The sequence below is a fragment of the Hippocampus comes genome, unplaced genomic scaffold, assembly GCF_001891065.2.
Source record: "Hippocampus comes isolate QL1 unplaced genomic scaffold, H_comes_QL1_v1.1 scaffold314, whole genome shotgun sequence".
Lineage (NCBI taxonomy): Eukaryota > Metazoa > Chordata > Actinopteri > Syngnathiformes > Syngnathidae > Hippocampus > Hippocampus comes.
In genome coordinates this window covers 182,290-201,296 of record NW_017805152.1, presented here as the reverse complement: position 1 = coordinate 201,296, position 19,007 = coordinate 182,290, and the positions used below count along the sequence as shown (strand labels likewise).

Genomic DNA, 19,007 nt, shown 5'->3' with positions numbered 1-19,007 from the left:
TACTGTGGACGCTCTTCCTCTTCGATAGTTTTACAGGACAGCTCATGAGAATTTACATGGAGATGCTCACCTGGATTTAATGCAAATGAACCTGTATCGGGGCTATAAGGAAATCATGTGAGACTTGTCCAACTTGAAATGCAAACGGGACAAACATGCGGCTCTGTCTCCGCGCCATTAAGTTCACGCTGTAAAACGTATGCCGAATGTTGTTCAGTCACTGCTATTCATAAGACAATACAGTGAGATCTCCTCAAATGACAAATATTTACAGTGTCGGTGTGCAAGGGGAGTGACGTCGAATGCATTCTTGACAGCATTCAGTGAGCACCATGATAAGAGCAAGACGCAATGCTTGATGTGTGTGTGTGTGTGTGTGTGTGTGTGTGTGTGTGTGTGTATGTGTGTGTGTGTGTGTGTGTGTGCGCGCGCTGTTTGTTGTTTTGTTTGGGGGGGAAAATCGCATACATATTGCCTCTCTACTACTATGTGAGCGCACTGCACAATTATCTTCTTGGGTATTCACTGTCCATCCAAGTATTTCGATGTCGATACTCTATGCCCAGAAGTTGACATTTACTTGCGTTTTCTAAGCACCAAGTACATGAGACCACTAATTAGAGTCATTGGGAAGCTGACCCAGGCCAAAATATAGGAGGATCCGTACGAGCCATCATGGAGACTGCTATGGTGGAAGGACTTGTTCTGAGCCGTGTAAATGGAGGCCGCCATCATCACGCACACAGCTGAAGGGAAGAGAGAATTCGGGGAGGGGAAGAAATGTTTAAGCCATGCTGTATACGTAAGATTGTGAATGTGAAGTTTAGCTCTTTTTGTAGTAATAATTTTGGCACAATATTGCAGCATTTTGGTGCCAAGGAATCACGCTGGCGTAAATTGAGGGACTTTATTTAGATAATAGTAGTGCTTTGACACCACCGTGGAGGCTTGGTGCCGAGGAATTTTGGTAAAGTGACTTCAGGAGCTTTATTTTGACAGACGTCTCACTTTGCCACCATGTTATGACATCATTAGGCAAATATATATCTTTTTTGGGGGGGGGGTGATCAATTCCTCGTGAGTTTTCGCCATTCTTGACATGGCTTTGCCCTCAGCATAATTTCCAAATTGTATGAGCAAAGCCATACATGACTTCATGACACAAAGTGCACCTGTGCTGTTCGCAGCAGGATTGTGAACAAGCTTGGTCGTGGATAGAACAAAAAAATCTGTGAATAATAAGGCCTTCATGGCTTTGCCCTCAGCATAATTTCCAAATTGTATTAGCAAAGCCATACATGACTTCATTACACAAAGTGCACCTGTGCTGTTCGCAGGGGGATTGTGAACAAGTTTGGTCGTGAATAGAAAAAAAATCTGTGAATAATAAGGCCTGACGCTCATAAACATAACGTGGTGAGATTTTGTGGACATAGTATTGATGTGCATTTGTGTCACTCACAGGCCAACAGCTGAATAATGGCGGTGAAGACGAATCGCTCTCCTTGCTTGAGCCTGAAGAGCTGAAGAATGAAGACGAAGAAGCTGATACAGCATAAAATGGTGGCCAGGATCATGGTGGCCTGGACCGTCTGCAGGTAGGCTAAGGGGTGCAACCGACAGCTGTTGGAAAATCGTACACCGCATACACACACATCAGCACTATTTGCAGCCGGTACACATTCCTACCTGCGTCAGGAGTGTGGCTTTTGGCGATAGGAAAGCAGGTGGTGTTGCAGGAGTACCACAGGTCCGAGTAGAGCACATCCCGTCCAGGTGGTGACACCAACCACCATGCCTGTAACACAGCAATGCGTAACACACCATAAATGTCCGTTCCTGCAATGATTTTTTTGTGTGTGTGTGTGTGTTTAAAAATGGCCACCCTTTGATGCTACTCACATTATGTATGGTTGCAACAAAGAGGAGAGTGGCTGCAGCCAGATGGAAAAGGATGATGAGGACTAAGATGATCAACATAGCTGCCCGCCCCGCTGTTCGGCTCACTCGTCTTCTAGTAGTTGCTAGACGCTGACAAACGGCTAGATGCTTCCGTGTCACTCGGTCTGGTTTTGCCTCTGTGAATGGAAGTCAAGTTTGCTGGCTGATGGTCAGGCTGGATCAGGGCCTCTCACAGAAAAGGAGTCAGTCTGGAGCAACAAAAATATAAAAATCAACACACAAAAAAGCAGGTTAAATGCATCCTTTTGGATATGGTCAAATGATTTAACTATTCAATTAGGCATTGTTTGGGTTGGACTCCTTCGTTCTCGATTCTTGCATCCAACTTTGCAAAGAGTTTGGCCAAGCCCATTTCCTGCGCCAGCAGATGCACATTGTCAACTCTGGACTCGACTAGTTTACACTTTTTATCAGCACTATTGTTTAAGCACTCTTGTTATTCAGTGCCTGATGAATAATCTCAACAAAGAATTTGCTAAATTCAGGATTTCGTGTGGCAACCGGAGATCTTTTTGAGGAAACAAATGCACAGTGGAAGTGTTGAAACTGCTCCATCTGCAACCAGTTATCCAAAAAGAGCTTTGTATTAAATTGCAAGAATCACGGGGTTGATGAGACACTCAGTGAATTACGTGCAGCCTCAAAGTCTCCACTCAAATTTGAGAAAATATAATTTAAGCATGTTGTGTCCATCTGGACGACTTGACAAGCAGGCATTGGGAGTTTCTCAAGCAGGCATTGGGAGTTTCTCCATTTGCATTGCAATGTTTAAAAACAGTAACGTGCCATTCAAATCAGTCCGATAACTAATAATCGGTTAAATGGTTGTAAAGTTTGGATCGCTTATTGATGAATGGTGTCTTGGAGGAGCTTTATTGGGGGCCCAATAGAACCTCTGTGTCAGCCTCTGCCACTCTGTTGCCTCATAAACGCACCTCAAGCGTGGGTTCCCACAGGGCTCAGTTCTAGGTCCCCTTTACTTGCTTCCACATGGCTCGTTACTCGGGGGAAACAATTTCTTTTCCCAAATGTATGTGCCTCAAACAATAATAGTGAACACCTCAAGGTTTCCTCACCCTTGCTCTCGCAGGTCAGCTGCCCTTGACTGTGCCTCAAACCAAGCTGAAGCTCATAATGGAAGAAAGCCTTTGCTCTTGCAGCTCCAAATTTGTAGAACGACCTGCCTCCGCAAATCAGACGGGCCTCCTGCCTAGCCATTTTTAAATGACTTCTGAAAACGCACAACGCAATGCTTTTATGATCTGTTTCACCGTTATTGTTGTTCATTTTCACTTTATTGCTCCTTTTATGAGTAACATTTGTGTGTTTTAATGGTAGTTATTGACCAACTTATTTTTTGGATGTGAACCTCTGTGGTGTTATTCATCTGTTGTTTTGTACAGCACTTTGGATAAATTTGGATTGGATTTGATTGGAATCAACACAAGACTTTGATATGTGCACACATGATTTAGATTTTGGTAACTGCCACCCAAAGCGAACACAAAAGGAGCTGAGTTGGGAGATACACACACACACACATTCAAGCCAGACAGCAAAGGAATTAGCCGTCTCCGCCAAAATGGAATCATAGTAAAAACAGACTCCTCCCGCCGACAGGAAGCAGGCCACAATTTGCGTGAGCACATGTGGCTGTGGGGTTGCTTTCAGGAGATGGACTGACCCTTTTTGAGGTGGCGAGGACAGGAAAATAGAGGCTAAATCTATGAATCTTGTGACAGCAGGTTGAGGGTTTAGATAGGAATGTAAACACCGACTGCTTTTGGTAAATGCTCGTCATCATTGAGCTCTGAGAAGTAAACAGGATGGAACGGAGACAAAAAAAAAAACTTGAATATATTAGTACCAGTTCATAAGGGCATACTGACTCTGTAGGCTCTATACACAATGTAGTCAAGCCGCGGTTTGCCTTTTTCAAGCAGTGAACTACAACACAAAAGTCTATTATTGTTAAAATAATACCACTCTTACTACAAGCACAACAATAAATCCCAAAAGAATAAATACCTCTCCGAGCAAGCTGGCCACATCCACCTCTTGTCGCATTTATTGCATTACAACACTTTGACTTTAATTCCATCGTGCTGAAATACTCTTTGGCACAGCGGGATCATTCCCAGATGTGCACACGTGCACATTCGCACGAATGCAATCGGGTCTGCTGATAATGTTGCGTTAGCAAAAAAGGACGTAAATAGAATTTGACTTTTTTTTTTTTTTTAATCTTGCATTTCACAATATACACACACACACAATCCACACACACACACACACACACACACACACACACACGCGCGCGCGCTCGTGTGTGTGTGTGTGTATGTGTGTGTGTGTGTGTGTGTGTGTGTGTATATATATATATATATATATATATATAAAATCCCAATCTATGATAACCCTGGTAGAAACAGTTAAGTGATGAATGCACTAACGGTCACCTCAGACACCAGCCAGACACACTCACACACGCAGATAATGATGTCCACATGCCACATACGTTAGCCTCGCTGGTCTGGAATGCATTCCGTTGTTGTCAAAAAATCTCATGGCGTATCTGCTCACAAAGCAGCAGCTGTTCTTTGCCAATCACCGGAGCAAATAAAAGACTTCACTATCTAATTTAGTCAGAATGCCTTTTCTACCACTTGGTCAGTAAGAGGTAACATTTATAGCCATTGTGGATGTATTCCAAAAAGCCAAATTTGATTTCTCCCCGAGCCGAAATTCTCATGTTAAACATGCGAAGCACAATCAGCAACATATACAAGTGAAACCACCTCGACTGTCACACGCAAACAAAGAGACGCAAAATACAACCATTCCTCCTTTCCACTCACCCTTATAATGGGAAGCTAGGGGACGCTGCAAGAGCGTGTGTGCGTGCATGTGTGTGTGTGTGCGTGCGCGTGTGTTTGCGCGTATGTGTGTGTGTGTGACTGCTGGAAAATGCTGACATTTAATGTCCTTTTCTTTCATAAAACACAAAGCCACAGACTTAACTGGGCCTCTGGATCTCACTCCCCCAACCGAGTCTCTCACTGTTCCGCTCGCCCAACTCCTCTCTTTCCTGGCTTTGGGGAAAATGGCTGAAAACTGAGGAACAGAGGACAGGAAGTGGACATGAAATCTTCCAGTGGGGCCCTCTGGCTCCAAATGTAGTTGTACTGCTGAGAAATGTGACATTCCTCACACACAAACTTCCTTCGGAACCACATTACTGACAACTTCAAGCAGATATTCTTGCTCGAGTGATGTATCGAGCTCAAGGTTAAGGCCATTCAATCTATGGACTTTGCACTGAGCATTGAGGTTGTTTGCGCAAAGAATCAGATTGATGAAACGATCCTTTGTCCACAATGAGAATGTAATAAAGTGTTGGTGTGGGTGGGTCAGTTTAGGCGGTTTGTGTTTATACACAGCAACCGTAGTGCCAGGTCTATTTTTAGTCAAAACACAAAAGGCACATCTTCCCCGTCACCGAGTCAACACAAAGCTTTGCCTAGAGAAGAGCAAACATTTCTTCATCTCCACAACTACGTTTTATTGTAGAGTTGCAAATGTGCCATATTTTCCTCGGCCAGAGTCAGACATCGCTCTGATGACAAGATCATGACTCCGGTTTGGCCAATAATTTCAGGCTGGTTTGTCGTTTGAGTCCGATTGTGACACGGTCGGGTTCCAGTATTTGCATTTTTGTGTAGTTATGAGAAAAGCCGCGGTACCGGTTAAGTGTGGGCAACTCTATCATAAAAGTAAAATTGAGTCGAACTCACCCGTTGAAGACTTCCCGCAGACGTATAATAGAAAGGAATCAGAGAGGTGTTTGCGGACCGCCTGTTGTCACCGAGTGGTTTTTTAGAGGGTATTGCTGGAACGAATTAACTTTTGTCATGCCTAAATGATTGTACTGCTCACATGACACGATGGTTTAAATTTGTTTATCATTTGAGGGATTAAAGATTGTGGTTTAACTCCCAATGGTGTGACTTTTGGGGCATGGCTTTCGAGCTTCCACCGTGTGCTACAGACTAGTACTGTTGCCAAGACCAACAAGCAATCACGACAGGAACAGGAAAAATGAGAGCAATTGTTCAATCCGTTGTGTCATTAATCTTCTGGATCCAACGAAGCCCAAGCATGACTGCTTTTTGGAAAAACAATACAGTACTGCAAATATGTACAAATAATTGTCCAAAAATAAGTTATATTTTAACATTCATGTACAAGACTGTTTGCAAATGTACAGATTGTAGACTATGTACAATATTTGCAAGTATGGTGTGCCTCCAATTGGGCAATAGGAAATTTGAATGAAGAGTATTATTATATCTTTGGCACCACTTAAAGTGGATCTTCTTCAGTTGCCATGTAAAAGGCATCTCTGGCTCAGCATATTCAAGGTCACGGGCTCACAAAATAAAAGCCGTCCCTAATTTATGTGAACAATAAGCGTGATGGTGTCGTGCAAACGATTGTGTAGTCCACACTCATTTATAGGAACTCGTAAACTGGACAAATGTTCGCATGAAAAGGCAAACACATGTATGCTTACTGTTTTTCCTGACGTATTGAAAGACTTGGCTTTGAAATTGGAACTCTTTTACATTGGACACTGACATGTTTTAGTCTGTCTTTGAGTCCGCACGTGTTGTTCATAGACCTTCGTAGGTGACCGCCATGAGTAATGACTCCCACATGGTAGAGTGAGGTTAGGGCAGCCAAAAAAAAAAAAAAAATTGTCTCTGTTTAACATCCACACACTGCACTTGTATTTTCTTGATGGATTTCCTCATTCAGCACCTTTGTCAAGCCTCAAGTTAACTTGGGATCAAATATCACTCGCCTTTCTGCTTACTCTGAGTTCATGATGACAGAAAATATTGGAAAAACTAACACTGACTCGCCGGAAAACCGGAGGCAGTCTGTCAATCCTGCAGTAGCCGAGAGATCATTTTACAGTGTACGAAACTTTTGAAATAACCTGCTTCAAATCAGCTGTACAAATCGTCCGGTCCACAGTGACTTAGTCACATAAGCGTTTATAGAGCTCATTATTCTAATCAGTATTATGAGTATTATTTAAACAGTACAATACAAATATTTGTATTCATTTATTTTTATAAAGTAACACTATACAAGTATTTAAGTATTTTCAATTCAAACGATTGACCCAAAGTTCACCCCCCCCTCAAAAAAAAATTCATCAACCTGCATAGTTACTTCCACCGATAGAGGGCACACTCTCGTCAAAACGAAATTCTTTTTAGGTTCTTGGGAAATTCTAATTACATCATAATCTTTCATTTTATCCAATAACCCTGTGACAAGAATCACAAAAAAATACGAATTGTGGTTAATGTTCTCAGTTTAAAGTGGGAACGACAAAACGTCACGTGCATTATCCTGAAGCGCTGCCATATGGAAGATTAAAAAAAGGAAGCTGGAATGATAACAAAGGAAGAATAATGGTTAAAAACACTAGAGACTTTTAACTTCACACGTACAAGCAGCTCGTGTGTTCTCGTTTTCTGATAAATAACTTGCACTTGGTCTTCTTCATTTGAAGACCACGAACACGCACGGGTGTCTAACAACGCCCCCCTTTTGGTAAGCGATTTGGACGTTGGCGCTGGGAATTTGTGCGTAAAAATACGCGCCAGGAAATAAAACAAGTAAGAAAGCGTATAACATGAAAATAACAAACATTGAAACGCTTTTAATTGGGAGGCGCAACTCTTCAACTTTGTGGAAAGAACAAAAAAAAAAAGTGTATCAACGTGACACGCGGTCTAATTTGTAGCATTCAAACTAGATGCAAACACGCGCATTTACTCACCGAGTTGGAAGAACGTGGAAGAAAACGCGATGAGCGCAGCTCCAGATTGTCAGGAAACAAATATTAAAGTTTGCAAATATTGTAACGGCAAGTCTCCAGGCGCGACGCAGCTCAGGGAACAGGCACCGACCAACTCACTCGACTCCCACAAAAAAAAAAAAAAAAAAGTTGGAGATGCACATTTACTCTGTGGCTCGGCTGCTGGCGTGGGAGGGCTTTGGGTGTGGCTTTGGGACCGGGAGTGCGTGTGCGCGTGTGGGTGCGTGTGTGGGTGTTACATGACAAATGTGGTGACACTTAGGGTAGAAAATCATAATGGAGACCCCAAGGGTGGTTTAATAGTCAGTTTCACGCACTTCATAGCGACGGAACGGAAAGAGGAAATTAAAAAAAACAACAAAAAAAAAGACAAGGAATTTGGCAACCAAAAAGAGGATGTTCGAAATGCGAAAAGTGAGGGGGAAATCCATGGCCAGAATTAGTTACAGTTGGAATAGTTGTGAAGAATCCAGAGTCAGTCCAGGGGAATACAATGTTGTTGTGTACGACCGCAGATACCATGGATGAATGTAATTGTGTTTGAAACCACTAATAGTGTATTGAAATGCAAAACAAAATCCAGACGTCGACTGGTGGGTTGTGGAAAGCTGTTTATTCCTCAACCGCATGACATTTCTGTACACTAGTAGAACAAACTACATCGTATAGATACCGTCATCGTTCTAGTAGAGTGTAAGAACGTCGTAAAGATTAAACATCGTCGTTGTCCTAGTGAGCCCCATGGAATATGTTTTTTCTTGTCATCTACAACTATGATACGGTAGCCAGTCTGTACATTTTAACGTATAAGCACAAGTCTGTCTGCAAACTTTATACCTTTACAAAATATGAAGTGATGACGTTGTTTTCCATCATTTACGTCGCTATTTGCATTTCATTCCTGTTCTCCTGCACACTCTGTTCCATGGCTCTGGATTTTTTTTTTTTTTTCTGTGTCACACCTCCCCATGCTGAATAGAATTAGGCACACTTCAAGGCACGAGTCATCATAACCATAAAGGCCCGGTCTCTAAAGGTGTGGCGATGTAACATGAAACGCAAAATGACGCCGAAGTCTTTCATGGCAATGCATTCGTATCCATTGATATACCTGCGGGGGGTGTGAAAAGCTGGTGTTTATTCACCGCCACACCCCACTCTGTTCCATGGCTCTGGATTTTTTTTTTTTTTCTGTGTCACACCTCCCCATGCTGAATAGAATTAGGCACACTTCAAGGCACGAGTCATCATAACCATAAAGGCCCGGTCTCTAAAGGTGTGGCGATGTAACATGAAACGCAAAATGACGCCGAAGTCTTTCATGGCAATGCATTCGTATCCATTGATATACCTGCGGGGGGTGTGAAAAGCTGGTGTTTATTCACCGCCACACCCATCTCTTGAGGCATATCAGCTCCGGAGTGCAGTCATGTGCAAATAATTGATACCAGAAAAATCAACACTGGAATAAAACTTCAACAATCATCCCAAATGTCTAAACGGACTCATACTTGGCGCAAAGAATGCATTGTGACGGAAGTGGATTCATGTGTGCGGTCATCAGGACATTGTTTGGCATGGCAGACGTGGGGCGAAGAAGAGACTATTGTCAAGGCTTGTTACGCCGCAAATTAACCCGGGCATTCTCAACACATGAAGCCACACAGGAATGAATGGGACTCATTCTGCCTGTTGTGGACTGTTAGATCAACTCTTTTGACCTGAATGGCATATACAACATCTAGATCTTCAGCATCAACTCATTTCACAACGTTAACAAACAGACACATGTCGTCAAGATTAGGTCAGAAACACTGGTAGGGTGGACAATGGGTGGGGGACGGGGACGGTTCTCTGTGGGTTGCACACTTTTTGCATTTTCTCATCTCCTTTGTATCCTCACTGAGCTCCAAAATATGCAAGTGTCATGGAGAGTGTAAGTGTGAAGGCTTGTCTCTTTCCGTGTGTGTCAGGCCTGCAAATGGCAGATGATCGGTCTCGGATGTCACCTTCGTGTCACCCCTCGTCAACGGGGATTTTCAAGGACAGAGCGAGTCAACGTAGGCTAGACTGAGCGCTGTCCATTGTGTAAAGAAGTAATTTGCATTACTGAGTAAACACCTGTGTGCGTGGGTGTGTCATAATTTGGTGGCCCAATCCTCAGCGAAGAAATATCACATGCTTGCAGAGGTGATCATGAAGCTCGCAAATGTTTTCCACAGTTGTCATGGTGGGAGACGCGGGAATATAACTGCTCCTTTGCCTTTCCACAGTGCAGGCCAATTTGTTGTTTAAAAATTGCATAATCCTTCCCTGAAAATTTATGAGGTGTTCACACTTGAAGCCAAGTACGGCCGTGCTAGTTTGTTGAAAGTCAGTGACGTGCAATGTGCTTTATGCTCGGGTTAAATCAACTGACGGCGCAATACTGCAACAAAATTGTACATGTATGTGTTCTTTGCTGTGTTTTAGATTTTTTTTTTTCGGTTCACTTCTCCAGCAAGTTCTCCTTTGTTTATTATCCTCCAGTTTCTTAGGCAAATGGATGAAAATGTTGGAATGCAAATAGGATGGAAAGAATCATTTCTTTGTGTCGCTGTGTGTGGCTGATGTAGTTGCTCATGGCCCAAATTTCAATTTTACTCACTATGCCAAAATGTCCTCGTAATTTGGGTGTACGTGTCATGATTCTGATTACTTGGTATCTCTGCCAATTTCATATCCGAAGTGAGTTTCGGTGAGTCGGGTGTCATGATAACAGTAAATGAATGTGTCATTTACGACAATTATTATGCTTATAAATAACCGTTATGGTCAAGACAAATCATCCATGTGTCATGTGTTAAGCAATATTTCACACCACAAATGTTTTTCAGAACAATGGACGGTGCTGTTTCATGTTTTTGTGAGTAATTCATCAATGGTGCGGGCTAACTGAGATCCGAAGACTATTTTACTCCAGTGGAATACACTCGGTTCGATTTGACGGTTGACTGTGAACTTGAGGCTCTGTTCAAAGTGTTGTTCCCATCTACAGTCTTGACTCATTGCAAAAGCGGTCTCCTATGACCTACCGGAAAAGTGAAAATATACATCGTCAGCCACAACTCTGAATAAATTTAAAAAACAACACACAATTAAATACAATCCGAAAAATACAAATACAAATAATCCGATTTGGCTAGAGAGTCGGTCTTGACATTAAACAAATGTCGTGCTCGAGTAACCTTAAATAGATTGCAGCTTTAAATTGTATAGTACGTAGTATTTAAAGTCCCTCTCGGACACCTGCACATGTGGTAAGCAATCCACAATGGAATCACTGCCTTAAAACAAATCCCGCAACATAAACCGAAAGAAATATCGCAATAACTGGCCGCCATTCTCCCGAGCTCTCCATGTTCATGTTTTGCAGTTTTCCAAAGGCGCCTCATAAATACAGGCAGTATTTTTAGATTTATCTCTGTGCCCCTCTCCACAAGAGTCAGAGGAAGGGGGAGAGGAAGCGTTCTAGGAAGTAGTTTCACTTCCAGCGTTGTTCCACAGTTACATATAGTCAGTCACGCTTTATCGTAATTACCGAGACATTTTTTTCCCCCCATCTCCTCCATTGTCACGTCTTATTTCTTCTCTTTTGTCGAGTATTTGTTTGTTGTTTTTTTTGCCACGCTGTTCAATGTGTCTCCTGCTGATTGCCTACCGTCGCGGGCCTCCACACACGCACACGCACGCAAACACACATATACACACTCTGTGAGAAACAGGAACAGGGGAGGTTGGGAGCCCGCTTCCTGTCTGCTTGAGAGTGTGCTGCTCTGGCATGCTGCCAGATGTTAAAGCTGCTGCAAATTGTGGTTTCATGGTTATTCCGGAGGCTCACTATATGTACACTATATGAAAATAACTGAAACACAACACCAGGCGTCATTGGCGGACTAAAATGTGCACGAGGCAACAAAAGCTACGCTGCCAAAGTGCGATCCAAAAATGCACTATAACGCCTTCAGATTGGGTGGAGGCGTGCACGGTTTACTGTCCTTACCTGCCAACCTATAACAATAGCACGTAAATGATATGCGTCATTCGTGACGTACAATGTGCAACACCTGATATAGCTCAGAGACGTTGAACCTGTTAGTGAGAGTGATAGGAAGGGGTGCTGTTGCCTGAAGGGACAAGGACGATGGGGCTGCATTGTTGTTTCAACAAGCCTTGGCCTCAGACCTGTGTGTGTGTGTGTGTGTGTGTGTGCGCACAAATGCACTGCTAACTGCCACTGAGTGACCAGAAATAGTCTGCAGCTAATCTTCCTTCCTTCACACAAACAGTCACATACAGCGGAACGCGCAGACAAAAGGCTTCCCTTCCTTACTAGCAAGATCGGTTTTGTCATCATCCTACTGACACTACACACACGCAGCTCCACACAACCGTGGCTGTGAACCGGGTTCCCCAAGGGTGGTAGGTCGCAATCCTAACCAATTGCCCACAGCTGCCCATAAAGGTCAAAGCTCACCGTTGTTGGCCATGATAAAATGTCTGGCTTATAGTTTGAGTTCATCTCAAAGATGTTTGATGAGGGTTGAGGTCAGGGCTCTCGAGTTCCCCACATCAAACCCATCCAAAAAGGCTTTTATCGACCCTTTTCTCCCACGCGGCACAGTCATGCTATAACTTTTGAATGCCGAGCTTTGCTTGAGGCTATAGTCGGTGTCACTTATTGCACATTTAGTTTAAAGTGAATTACAATGGCCAGTCTTTGTGTGAAATGAAAAAAAAAATAAAAATCTCTCTTGCAACTAGGGGAGACGAGTCCAAATATCACTTCTGCAGACACAGACACACAAATAGTGTGGTAAGACACCGGGGTGTGTGGCAAGAAGGTGCAGTTAAAAACAGTTAAAATTATCTCAAAGGGTACGACCCCACAGCTGAGAATTTCATGTGAGTTGCAAGACGAATGAAGGGAGAGCAGCTTTGAATGGTAGATGGAGAAGGAAGGAGACGCCAAGTCTCTCGATGGAATGCGTTCCTTTCACAATAGAGCAAGACTGAATTTAATAGAACGTCGTCAAGAGATTGAAATCCAAGTGCACCAAAATATCTTATGAATTACAGCAACATGCTGGATAATTAAAGGGCTGTGGGACACAGATCCTGTGACTGTCATGTTATGCTGTCAAAAAATCTCACTCAAGCCAGGAATCTGTTAAGATTGAGCTGTACGAATTTTGCCCGGCTACAAGCGGCCTCACAAAAGTGTGGCGCGACAGTGAAACTTACTATTTCACATTTTCACTCTTTAACTTAAATTACAATGACATTTTCTTATTTCATATGTATTCCACTTTATAAAAATTGCCACCGGTCTCAATCTTTCTAAACGCACTTACAGTAGTGTAACTGTTTTTGCCAAACCGTATATTTTAAATGCTGTTTAATGCTTTATTTTCACCGTCGACGTAATTCAAATACAATGAATCGCATTTACCTGACGCCGTTTAGCATTATCAACGTGACACACCCCGAAAGTTCACATGTTCCTTTTTCCCCACGACTTCCTCTTTTTTTTTTCCTCAGCAAAAAAGTGACATCTCGACACAGTCACCCTTTCCCCAGAAAATACACCCACAAAGTCTCCCTGTTCAGCCTTACAGAAAAATGAACAATGAGCGTGTATGTGTGTGCATGCTGCATTGTTCCGAGTGTGATGACTGCTCATGCAGCCAAGGCTTAACTTTTTTGCTGAGTAACCCTGTGACCAAAGTCTGTCCTGAGTCCAATAGGATGTGTGAGCGTGGTCCACTTGCTGAATTGACAGAATGTGTCTTCATTGACTTCATGAGAGGTTATCAGCCCAGCTGAACGAACCATGGGATGCTAAATATTTCGAGAATCTATCCATGATATGGCTCTTAGGATAACAATACAAGTCACACCTTAGTCACAATGTGCCCCTCGGATAACACCGGACCTTTGCAATGGTGTCAAATACTTTGCATACTCAGGCATCCATAGTAGTAATAACCAAAGGTTAAAATGACAGCCATGCACCGTACAGTCTCTCGGGAATAGAGTACTTACCATCGAGTGCCTTACAGCTATGTGCTTTGTGGTGTTAACACTGCAATGCTACCTTTAGGAGGGGATTTAATTTTGACTTTTGTCACTAATCAGGTTTGTTTCATTTCATAAAATGTCAAGAAATAACATTTAGTGTAACTCAAATTAGTGTTGTTTTACTAGGACATCGTTTTTATTTGCTTTATTGGGAAGGAATATACCGTACAGGTTATATTATATATGCCCTTGGGTTTGAAATTGTATGGGACTCGTACCAAGGAATCATGTAAAATACCGCTACGGATCCAATAAATAGTGATTTGCGTTATACTGTATATTGAATTTGTGTCCTTCGTGTATGAACCAAGATGAGCGGTGGAAAGAATCCGACTTTTTTAAGCATCATCTTTGAATGGCATCTGCTGAATAATACAGGGGAAAGGGCAGAGGGTGTTCAAACTCCCCCAAACAAAAGTCCCACTTGCTCTTTCTTGTGAGCGAGTCCTTCCTCTGCGGGCGTTGGGTTTTCATGGCAGACTGCATACATGTACCAAAGCACCATCTAGCGGAGGTAGGGTTGTAGTTATTGATCTTCAAGCTCACTGCTTCTGCGCCCACTACTCCGCTGTCGACGCTTTACTCTTTAAGTGATAGCAACTCAACGAAGACTTGCTTGTTTTTGTGTTTTCTTTGCAAAATATTTTTCATTCTAAGGAGACAGTCACATGCGGAACCTTCGACGAGGGGGAAGTTAAATGGTCGGACGCAAAGATGGACGATGTACCAGCGAACGCCAACGAGCGTAAGTTTTGAAATGTATTTACCTGCGTATCAACAATTTAACGTCAATAAACCAAATGTGAACAGCTAAACTTTATTTTTTATGCCGAATTTGTGGTATGTAAATACAGTATTTACTTGACTTCCTGCCTCACAGTTTGACGCATGCTCCCCCCAGATAAAACGCTACAAACTGTCACTTCATGTATTGCCGTCGCAATCAAAAATGAAAAAATATATATACATATTGGGGGGGTTTTCAGCAATTAACCGTGAGTATCTACCTTGGACGTACAGAAAATGTGTTGAGTCATTATGACGCAGCTCTCAGCCTGTTCGATAAGGAGCATCGAAATGTAAAAAATTGTAATATTTTTTCTTCAAGCCACCTGACTCCGTTTTAAACAACGTGAAAATCATAAACGCTCTCTACATTTGTCAAGTTACATAATATTTGGAAATGCATAAAATTTAAATGTGATTCCAGAATGTTGCAACTCGAATTTCTATGACTGTGTTGCTGTATAAGTGAATTTGCAAGAGTCATGCACTGGTAAGAGGGCTCAAATGACAGTTCTTTAATGTTCCAGACTGTCCAGGTACAAGGAGTGAGCAGGCAGGGAAGACGTCATCATGTCAGGGTTGTCCTAACCAAAAACTGTGTGCTTCTGGAGCTACCAAGACGCCAGACCCTGGTACAGAATTGACCCTTTCGAACTGAGCTGGTGCCAGTGCTGGTTTAGCGCTTGAGCCAATATCAGATCATCACCATTTCTTCTAATAGTCTAATCATGGTAGCATTTTAAACAACAACAGCAGCAAAGCTAGAAACCAAAACAGGGTTATCCAATTAATTTAGTAGTTTCCAGGTAGTAGTAGTATTGTTTTTGATTAATTTTCTTTTTCTAAAAAACAGTATAATTAAACCAGCACTGGCATCGGCTTTGCATAACAGTGGTGTAAGAGTCATAAAAATTTACATTTGAGCTCGGTACAAAATATGACTACATTAACCAAACATATCCTGTTTTCATATGTCATCTGCAGCCATTAAAGAAATAGGATTAAAACTGTCCACGGTCAAACACAAGATACTCGTACTATCTGGGAAAGGAGGAGTGGGAAAGAGTACGTTCAGTGCTCACCTGGCCCATGCCTTGGCAAGTGATGAGACCAAGGAGGTAATGTTTTAGTTTTTCGACCATTCTCAGGTGGTGGAGAAGTCTGAGGCACAGTGAGCAGTGTGGCCAAATCTCGTTTCTATGCTGCGTTTACCACCACCTCTTACTGGAAAAGACGCGTCAGTGTTTTCTGCCTTTTTCAATTTTAGGTTGCCCTACTGGATGTAGATATCTGTGGTCCGTCAATTCCTAGAATCATGGGGTTGGAGGGAGAGCAAGTAAGTAGAGCAAGTAAAGTTATGATTTGCCCTAACAGGAAAGCAGATATTTAATGTTTCATGTTTAGACATTGATTACAAATCAGTACTTCAGAAACAAGGAATATTTTTGTGCTATGTGACGTGAAGGCCACTAAATTAGTGATTTCCCTATCTCTAGGTACATCAGAGCGGGTCAGGCTGGTCCCCTGTGGTAAGTCCCATTAAGCAACGCTTGAATATCTCAGCAGAAACATTCTGTAATATTGTACTTTTCACTCGTCGACTATTTCAGAAGATACAACTGCATATAATGAGGTCGATTGCAATTAGTTAAATCATATATTCGGGCTTTACTAACATGTTACTCAGTTCTTATTAAATTAATAACTGCAGCAGCGTTAACCAAAATTTTGGATTTAAGATCTTGTTCGGATATTGATTAGAGTGTGCACGTGTACTTCATAAATTGTCCATTGAGCAAAGCTATACGTGTCCTCCTTGAACTCATGCTTCAGTATGTGGAGGACAACCTCGCTGTCATGTCTATTGGCTTCCTGCTCGGTAGTCCTGATGATGCTGTAATCTGGAGAGGCCCCAAGAAAAACGGTACAAAACACCGTCTATTTTACCTAATTGGGGTGGGGGGCAACTGAAATCTTTTGAGTGGGGAAGTCAAAAATAACTTTGAACAGAGTTCTGCAGACTTTGGTAAATGTAATGTAAATGAGGAATTGAAAAAAAGAATAGGTAGGACTTGCACTAGGATTTGATTTGCCATTTCAGGAATGATCAAGCAGTTTTTGAGGGATGTGGATTGGGGGGAACTGGATTATCTGATTATTGACACGCCCCCTGGCACATCTGATGAGCACCTGTCGATTGTGCAATACCTAAGCTCCACCCACGTGGATGGAGCAGTCCTCATCACCACACCGCAGGTACACACAAGGACATATTACACGATGCCACTCATGACAGCTGCATTGAAAAGCAAATACATCTGAGCTCCAAATTGACAGTCCTGCTTCCTGTAGGAGGTGTCTTTGCAAGATGTTCGAAAGGAGATCCGCTTCTGCCAGAAGGTCAAACTGCCAATCATCGGTGTGGTGGAAAACATGAGCGGCTTTGTGTGTCCAAATTGTAAGGTCAGTGGAAATACTGCAGGCAAACGTACATTACATACAGTATTTGTACAAACAGTACCTGGGCAGTGACTGAGCAAAATCAGACATTCATCAACGCACGTTGCAGACTTTATCACTTTGATTCTTACGACTTGATTTAAAATGACACAATTTGTCCAAGTTAGTTTGATTATACAAGTGGCAATTTACGTTGTTGCCGTTGTCGCTTTTCATATCGATTCTCCAACTGTTTGAGGGTCCGCGAATGTTTGCAAATCGACTCCCAAGGCCGCTTTTTGTCTTTTTAGAACACATCACAGATCTTCCCTCCCACCAGCGGGGGCGCCGAGACAATGTGTGCAAACCTGAATCTGCCCCTGCTGGGCAAAGTGCCTCTCGACCCAAGGATAGCAAAAAGTTGCGACGAGGGCAGGTCTTTCCTCAATGCAATACCGGACTCTCCTGCTGCTGAAGTCTACAAGAGAATTGTCCAGAGTGAGTTGACTCCACCTGATTTCATTCTAGTGGATGGTAAAGTTCAAGGTTTTCGTTTATACCTTATTCCATACAGTGAGACAGACATTGAAAGAAGTTAAAAAAAAAAGGATGCGCGCCACACTTTTCAGATTTACGTATATTAATGAACGTTTTAAAAACATCAGCACCGCCATACACTAATTGCAATGATGTCATATTTCTTTCCTTTCCTCTTATTAGGTATCAAGGAATACTGTTCCATCCATGACGAGCAGAACACTGTCTGAAGAAGCTTTTTCTATGGCAGTCCTGTTGGACCAAAGCTAAGACTCTAATAGCCACCCGACGATTTTTTTTTTCTGTTATAAAAAAATACATGGCTTGTCATTCACAGAATGGTATTATGGATTCTGAAAAACAATCTGTCCACAAAATAAAAAGCATTTTAATAATATGATTTAGAAAAATCAGTTACACTTGTAATACAGGAATAGACAGGAAAGAGAATAAATGTATGTTGTTTCAATTCCTTGTTTTCAGTTAGTATTTTTGAATGTGCCTGAATGTGGATTTGCGCTCAAAATGGTAATACATTATGACGCATAAAACTTAAATCAGTGACTATAGAAAAGGCTGTATAAAGTAACATTGAAATCTTCGATCAACACTTTCTTCTAAATTTCTACTGAAATGTGATATGATGATGTTTCTCCAATATCCTGCTGACTGACCTCCAACGAACAAGCAAGACATAAGCTTTGCACTTGTCATTAGTTGTACTGTAATACAAAAAAAAAAAAAACATTGAGGAACTATCTGTGATTTGACCTGCAATGTTCCGTTTCATAGCAACGCTGCAATAAAATGTGGTTTGTCGAGAATAGTGACAGAGACAGTCGTGTGGAGAAGTCTTAGGCCACCATTACATTTCTTTTTAACAATGCCATAATCATAAAAAAATAGAATGCCACTAGGGAAGACCTCTACCAAAAAATAAACTGTTCATAAAAGTGAAAACAACTCATGAGATTTGCATTTAAGTTGCTTTGTTTGTTTATTTGTTAGTTAGCAGGCTACTTAAGGGGAGTAAGGGGAACAGATGGGAGGTGTCATTATATACAGTAATTCTCGGTGACAGACAGTGTATCATGTTAGGCTCAAATACAATTTACACATAGCTTTCCAAAAAAAAAATAATAAAACACCTACTATAATATCATTCCTCCGTACAATTTTGTGCATTCATTTGTTTAAACCTGTTGGGTCCGATTAGTGGCACGGCGGGGAGCACGCCCGCGACCCTCTTGAGGAGAAGCGGATTAGA

General features: G+C 42.1%; 2 protein-coding genes across 4 annotated transcripts; one reads left to right on the top strand and one right to left on the bottom strand.

Moving 5' to 3' along the window:
• Positions 1-434: 434 nt before the first annotated feature.
• emp2 (epithelial membrane protein 2) lies at positions 435-8,014 on the bottom strand. 3 transcript variants are annotated; one of them, XM_019868351.1, is made up of 6 exons: positions 7,820-8,014; positions 4,984-5,076; positions 1,903-2,150; positions 1,690-1,798; positions 1,463-1,603; positions 435-746 (listed from the first exon to the last, which is right to left on the bottom strand). In XM_019868351.1, the coding sequence occupies exons 3-6, from the start codon at positions 1,978-1,980 to the stop codon at positions 577-579; spliced, it is 498 nt and encodes a 165-aa protein (XP_019723910.1). In that variant the 5' UTR covers positions 1,981-2,150; positions 4,984-5,076; positions 7,820-8,014; the 3' UTR covers positions 435-576. The 3 variants fall into 3 exon arrangements, with proteins under 3 accessions (XP_019723910.1, XP_019723911.1, XP_019723909.1); XM_019868352.1 differs by lacking the exon at positions 7,820-8,014 and adding an exon at positions 5,757-6,124; XM_019868350.1 differs by lacking the exon at positions 4,984-5,076.
• A 6,544-nt stretch (positions 8,015-14,558) lies between these two features.
• Positions 14,559-18,204, top strand: nubp1 (nucleotide binding protein 1 (MinD homolog, E. coli)). Its single transcript, XM_019868387.1, has 10 exons — positions 14,559-14,723; positions 15,292-15,396; positions 15,749-15,882; positions 16,032-16,100; positions 16,261-16,293; positions 16,598-16,688; positions 16,866-17,020; positions 17,117-17,227; positions 17,515-17,701; positions 17,924-18,204. Exons 1-10 carry the CDS (start codon positions 14,693-14,695, stop codon positions 17,968-17,970), a joined length of 963 nt encoding a protein of 320 aa, XP_019723946.1. The 5' UTR covers positions 14,559-14,692; the 3' UTR covers positions 17,971-18,204.
• The last annotated feature ends 803 nt before the right edge of the window (positions 18,205-19,007 follow it).

Bases quoted from the DNA above. Each gene is read 5' to 3' on its own strand.
- emp2 (XM_019868351.1), bottom strand. From the start codon at position 1,980: ATGTTGATCATCTTAGTCCTCATCATCCTTTTCCATCTGGCTGCAGCC. The intron at 1,604-1,689 runs GTAGGAATGTGT...TGCACCCCTTAG, and splicing joins AAGCCACACTCCTGACGCAG to CCTACCTGCAGACGGTCCAG. The intron at 747-1,462 runs GTGAGTGACACA...TCTTCCCTTCAG, and splicing joins CATTATTCAGCTGTTGGCCT to CTGTGTGCGTGATGATGGCG.
- nubp1 (XM_019868387.1), top strand. From the start codon at position 14,693: ATGGACGATGTACCAGCGAACGCCAACGAGC. The intron at 15,397-15,748 runs GTACAGAATTGA...TGTCATCTGCAG, and splicing joins TACCAAGACGCCAGACCCTG to CCATTAAAGAAATAGGATTA. The intron at 16,689-16,865 runs GTACAAAACACC...TTGCCATTTCAG, and splicing joins GAGAGGCCCCAAGAAAAACG to GAATGATCAAGCAGTTTTTG.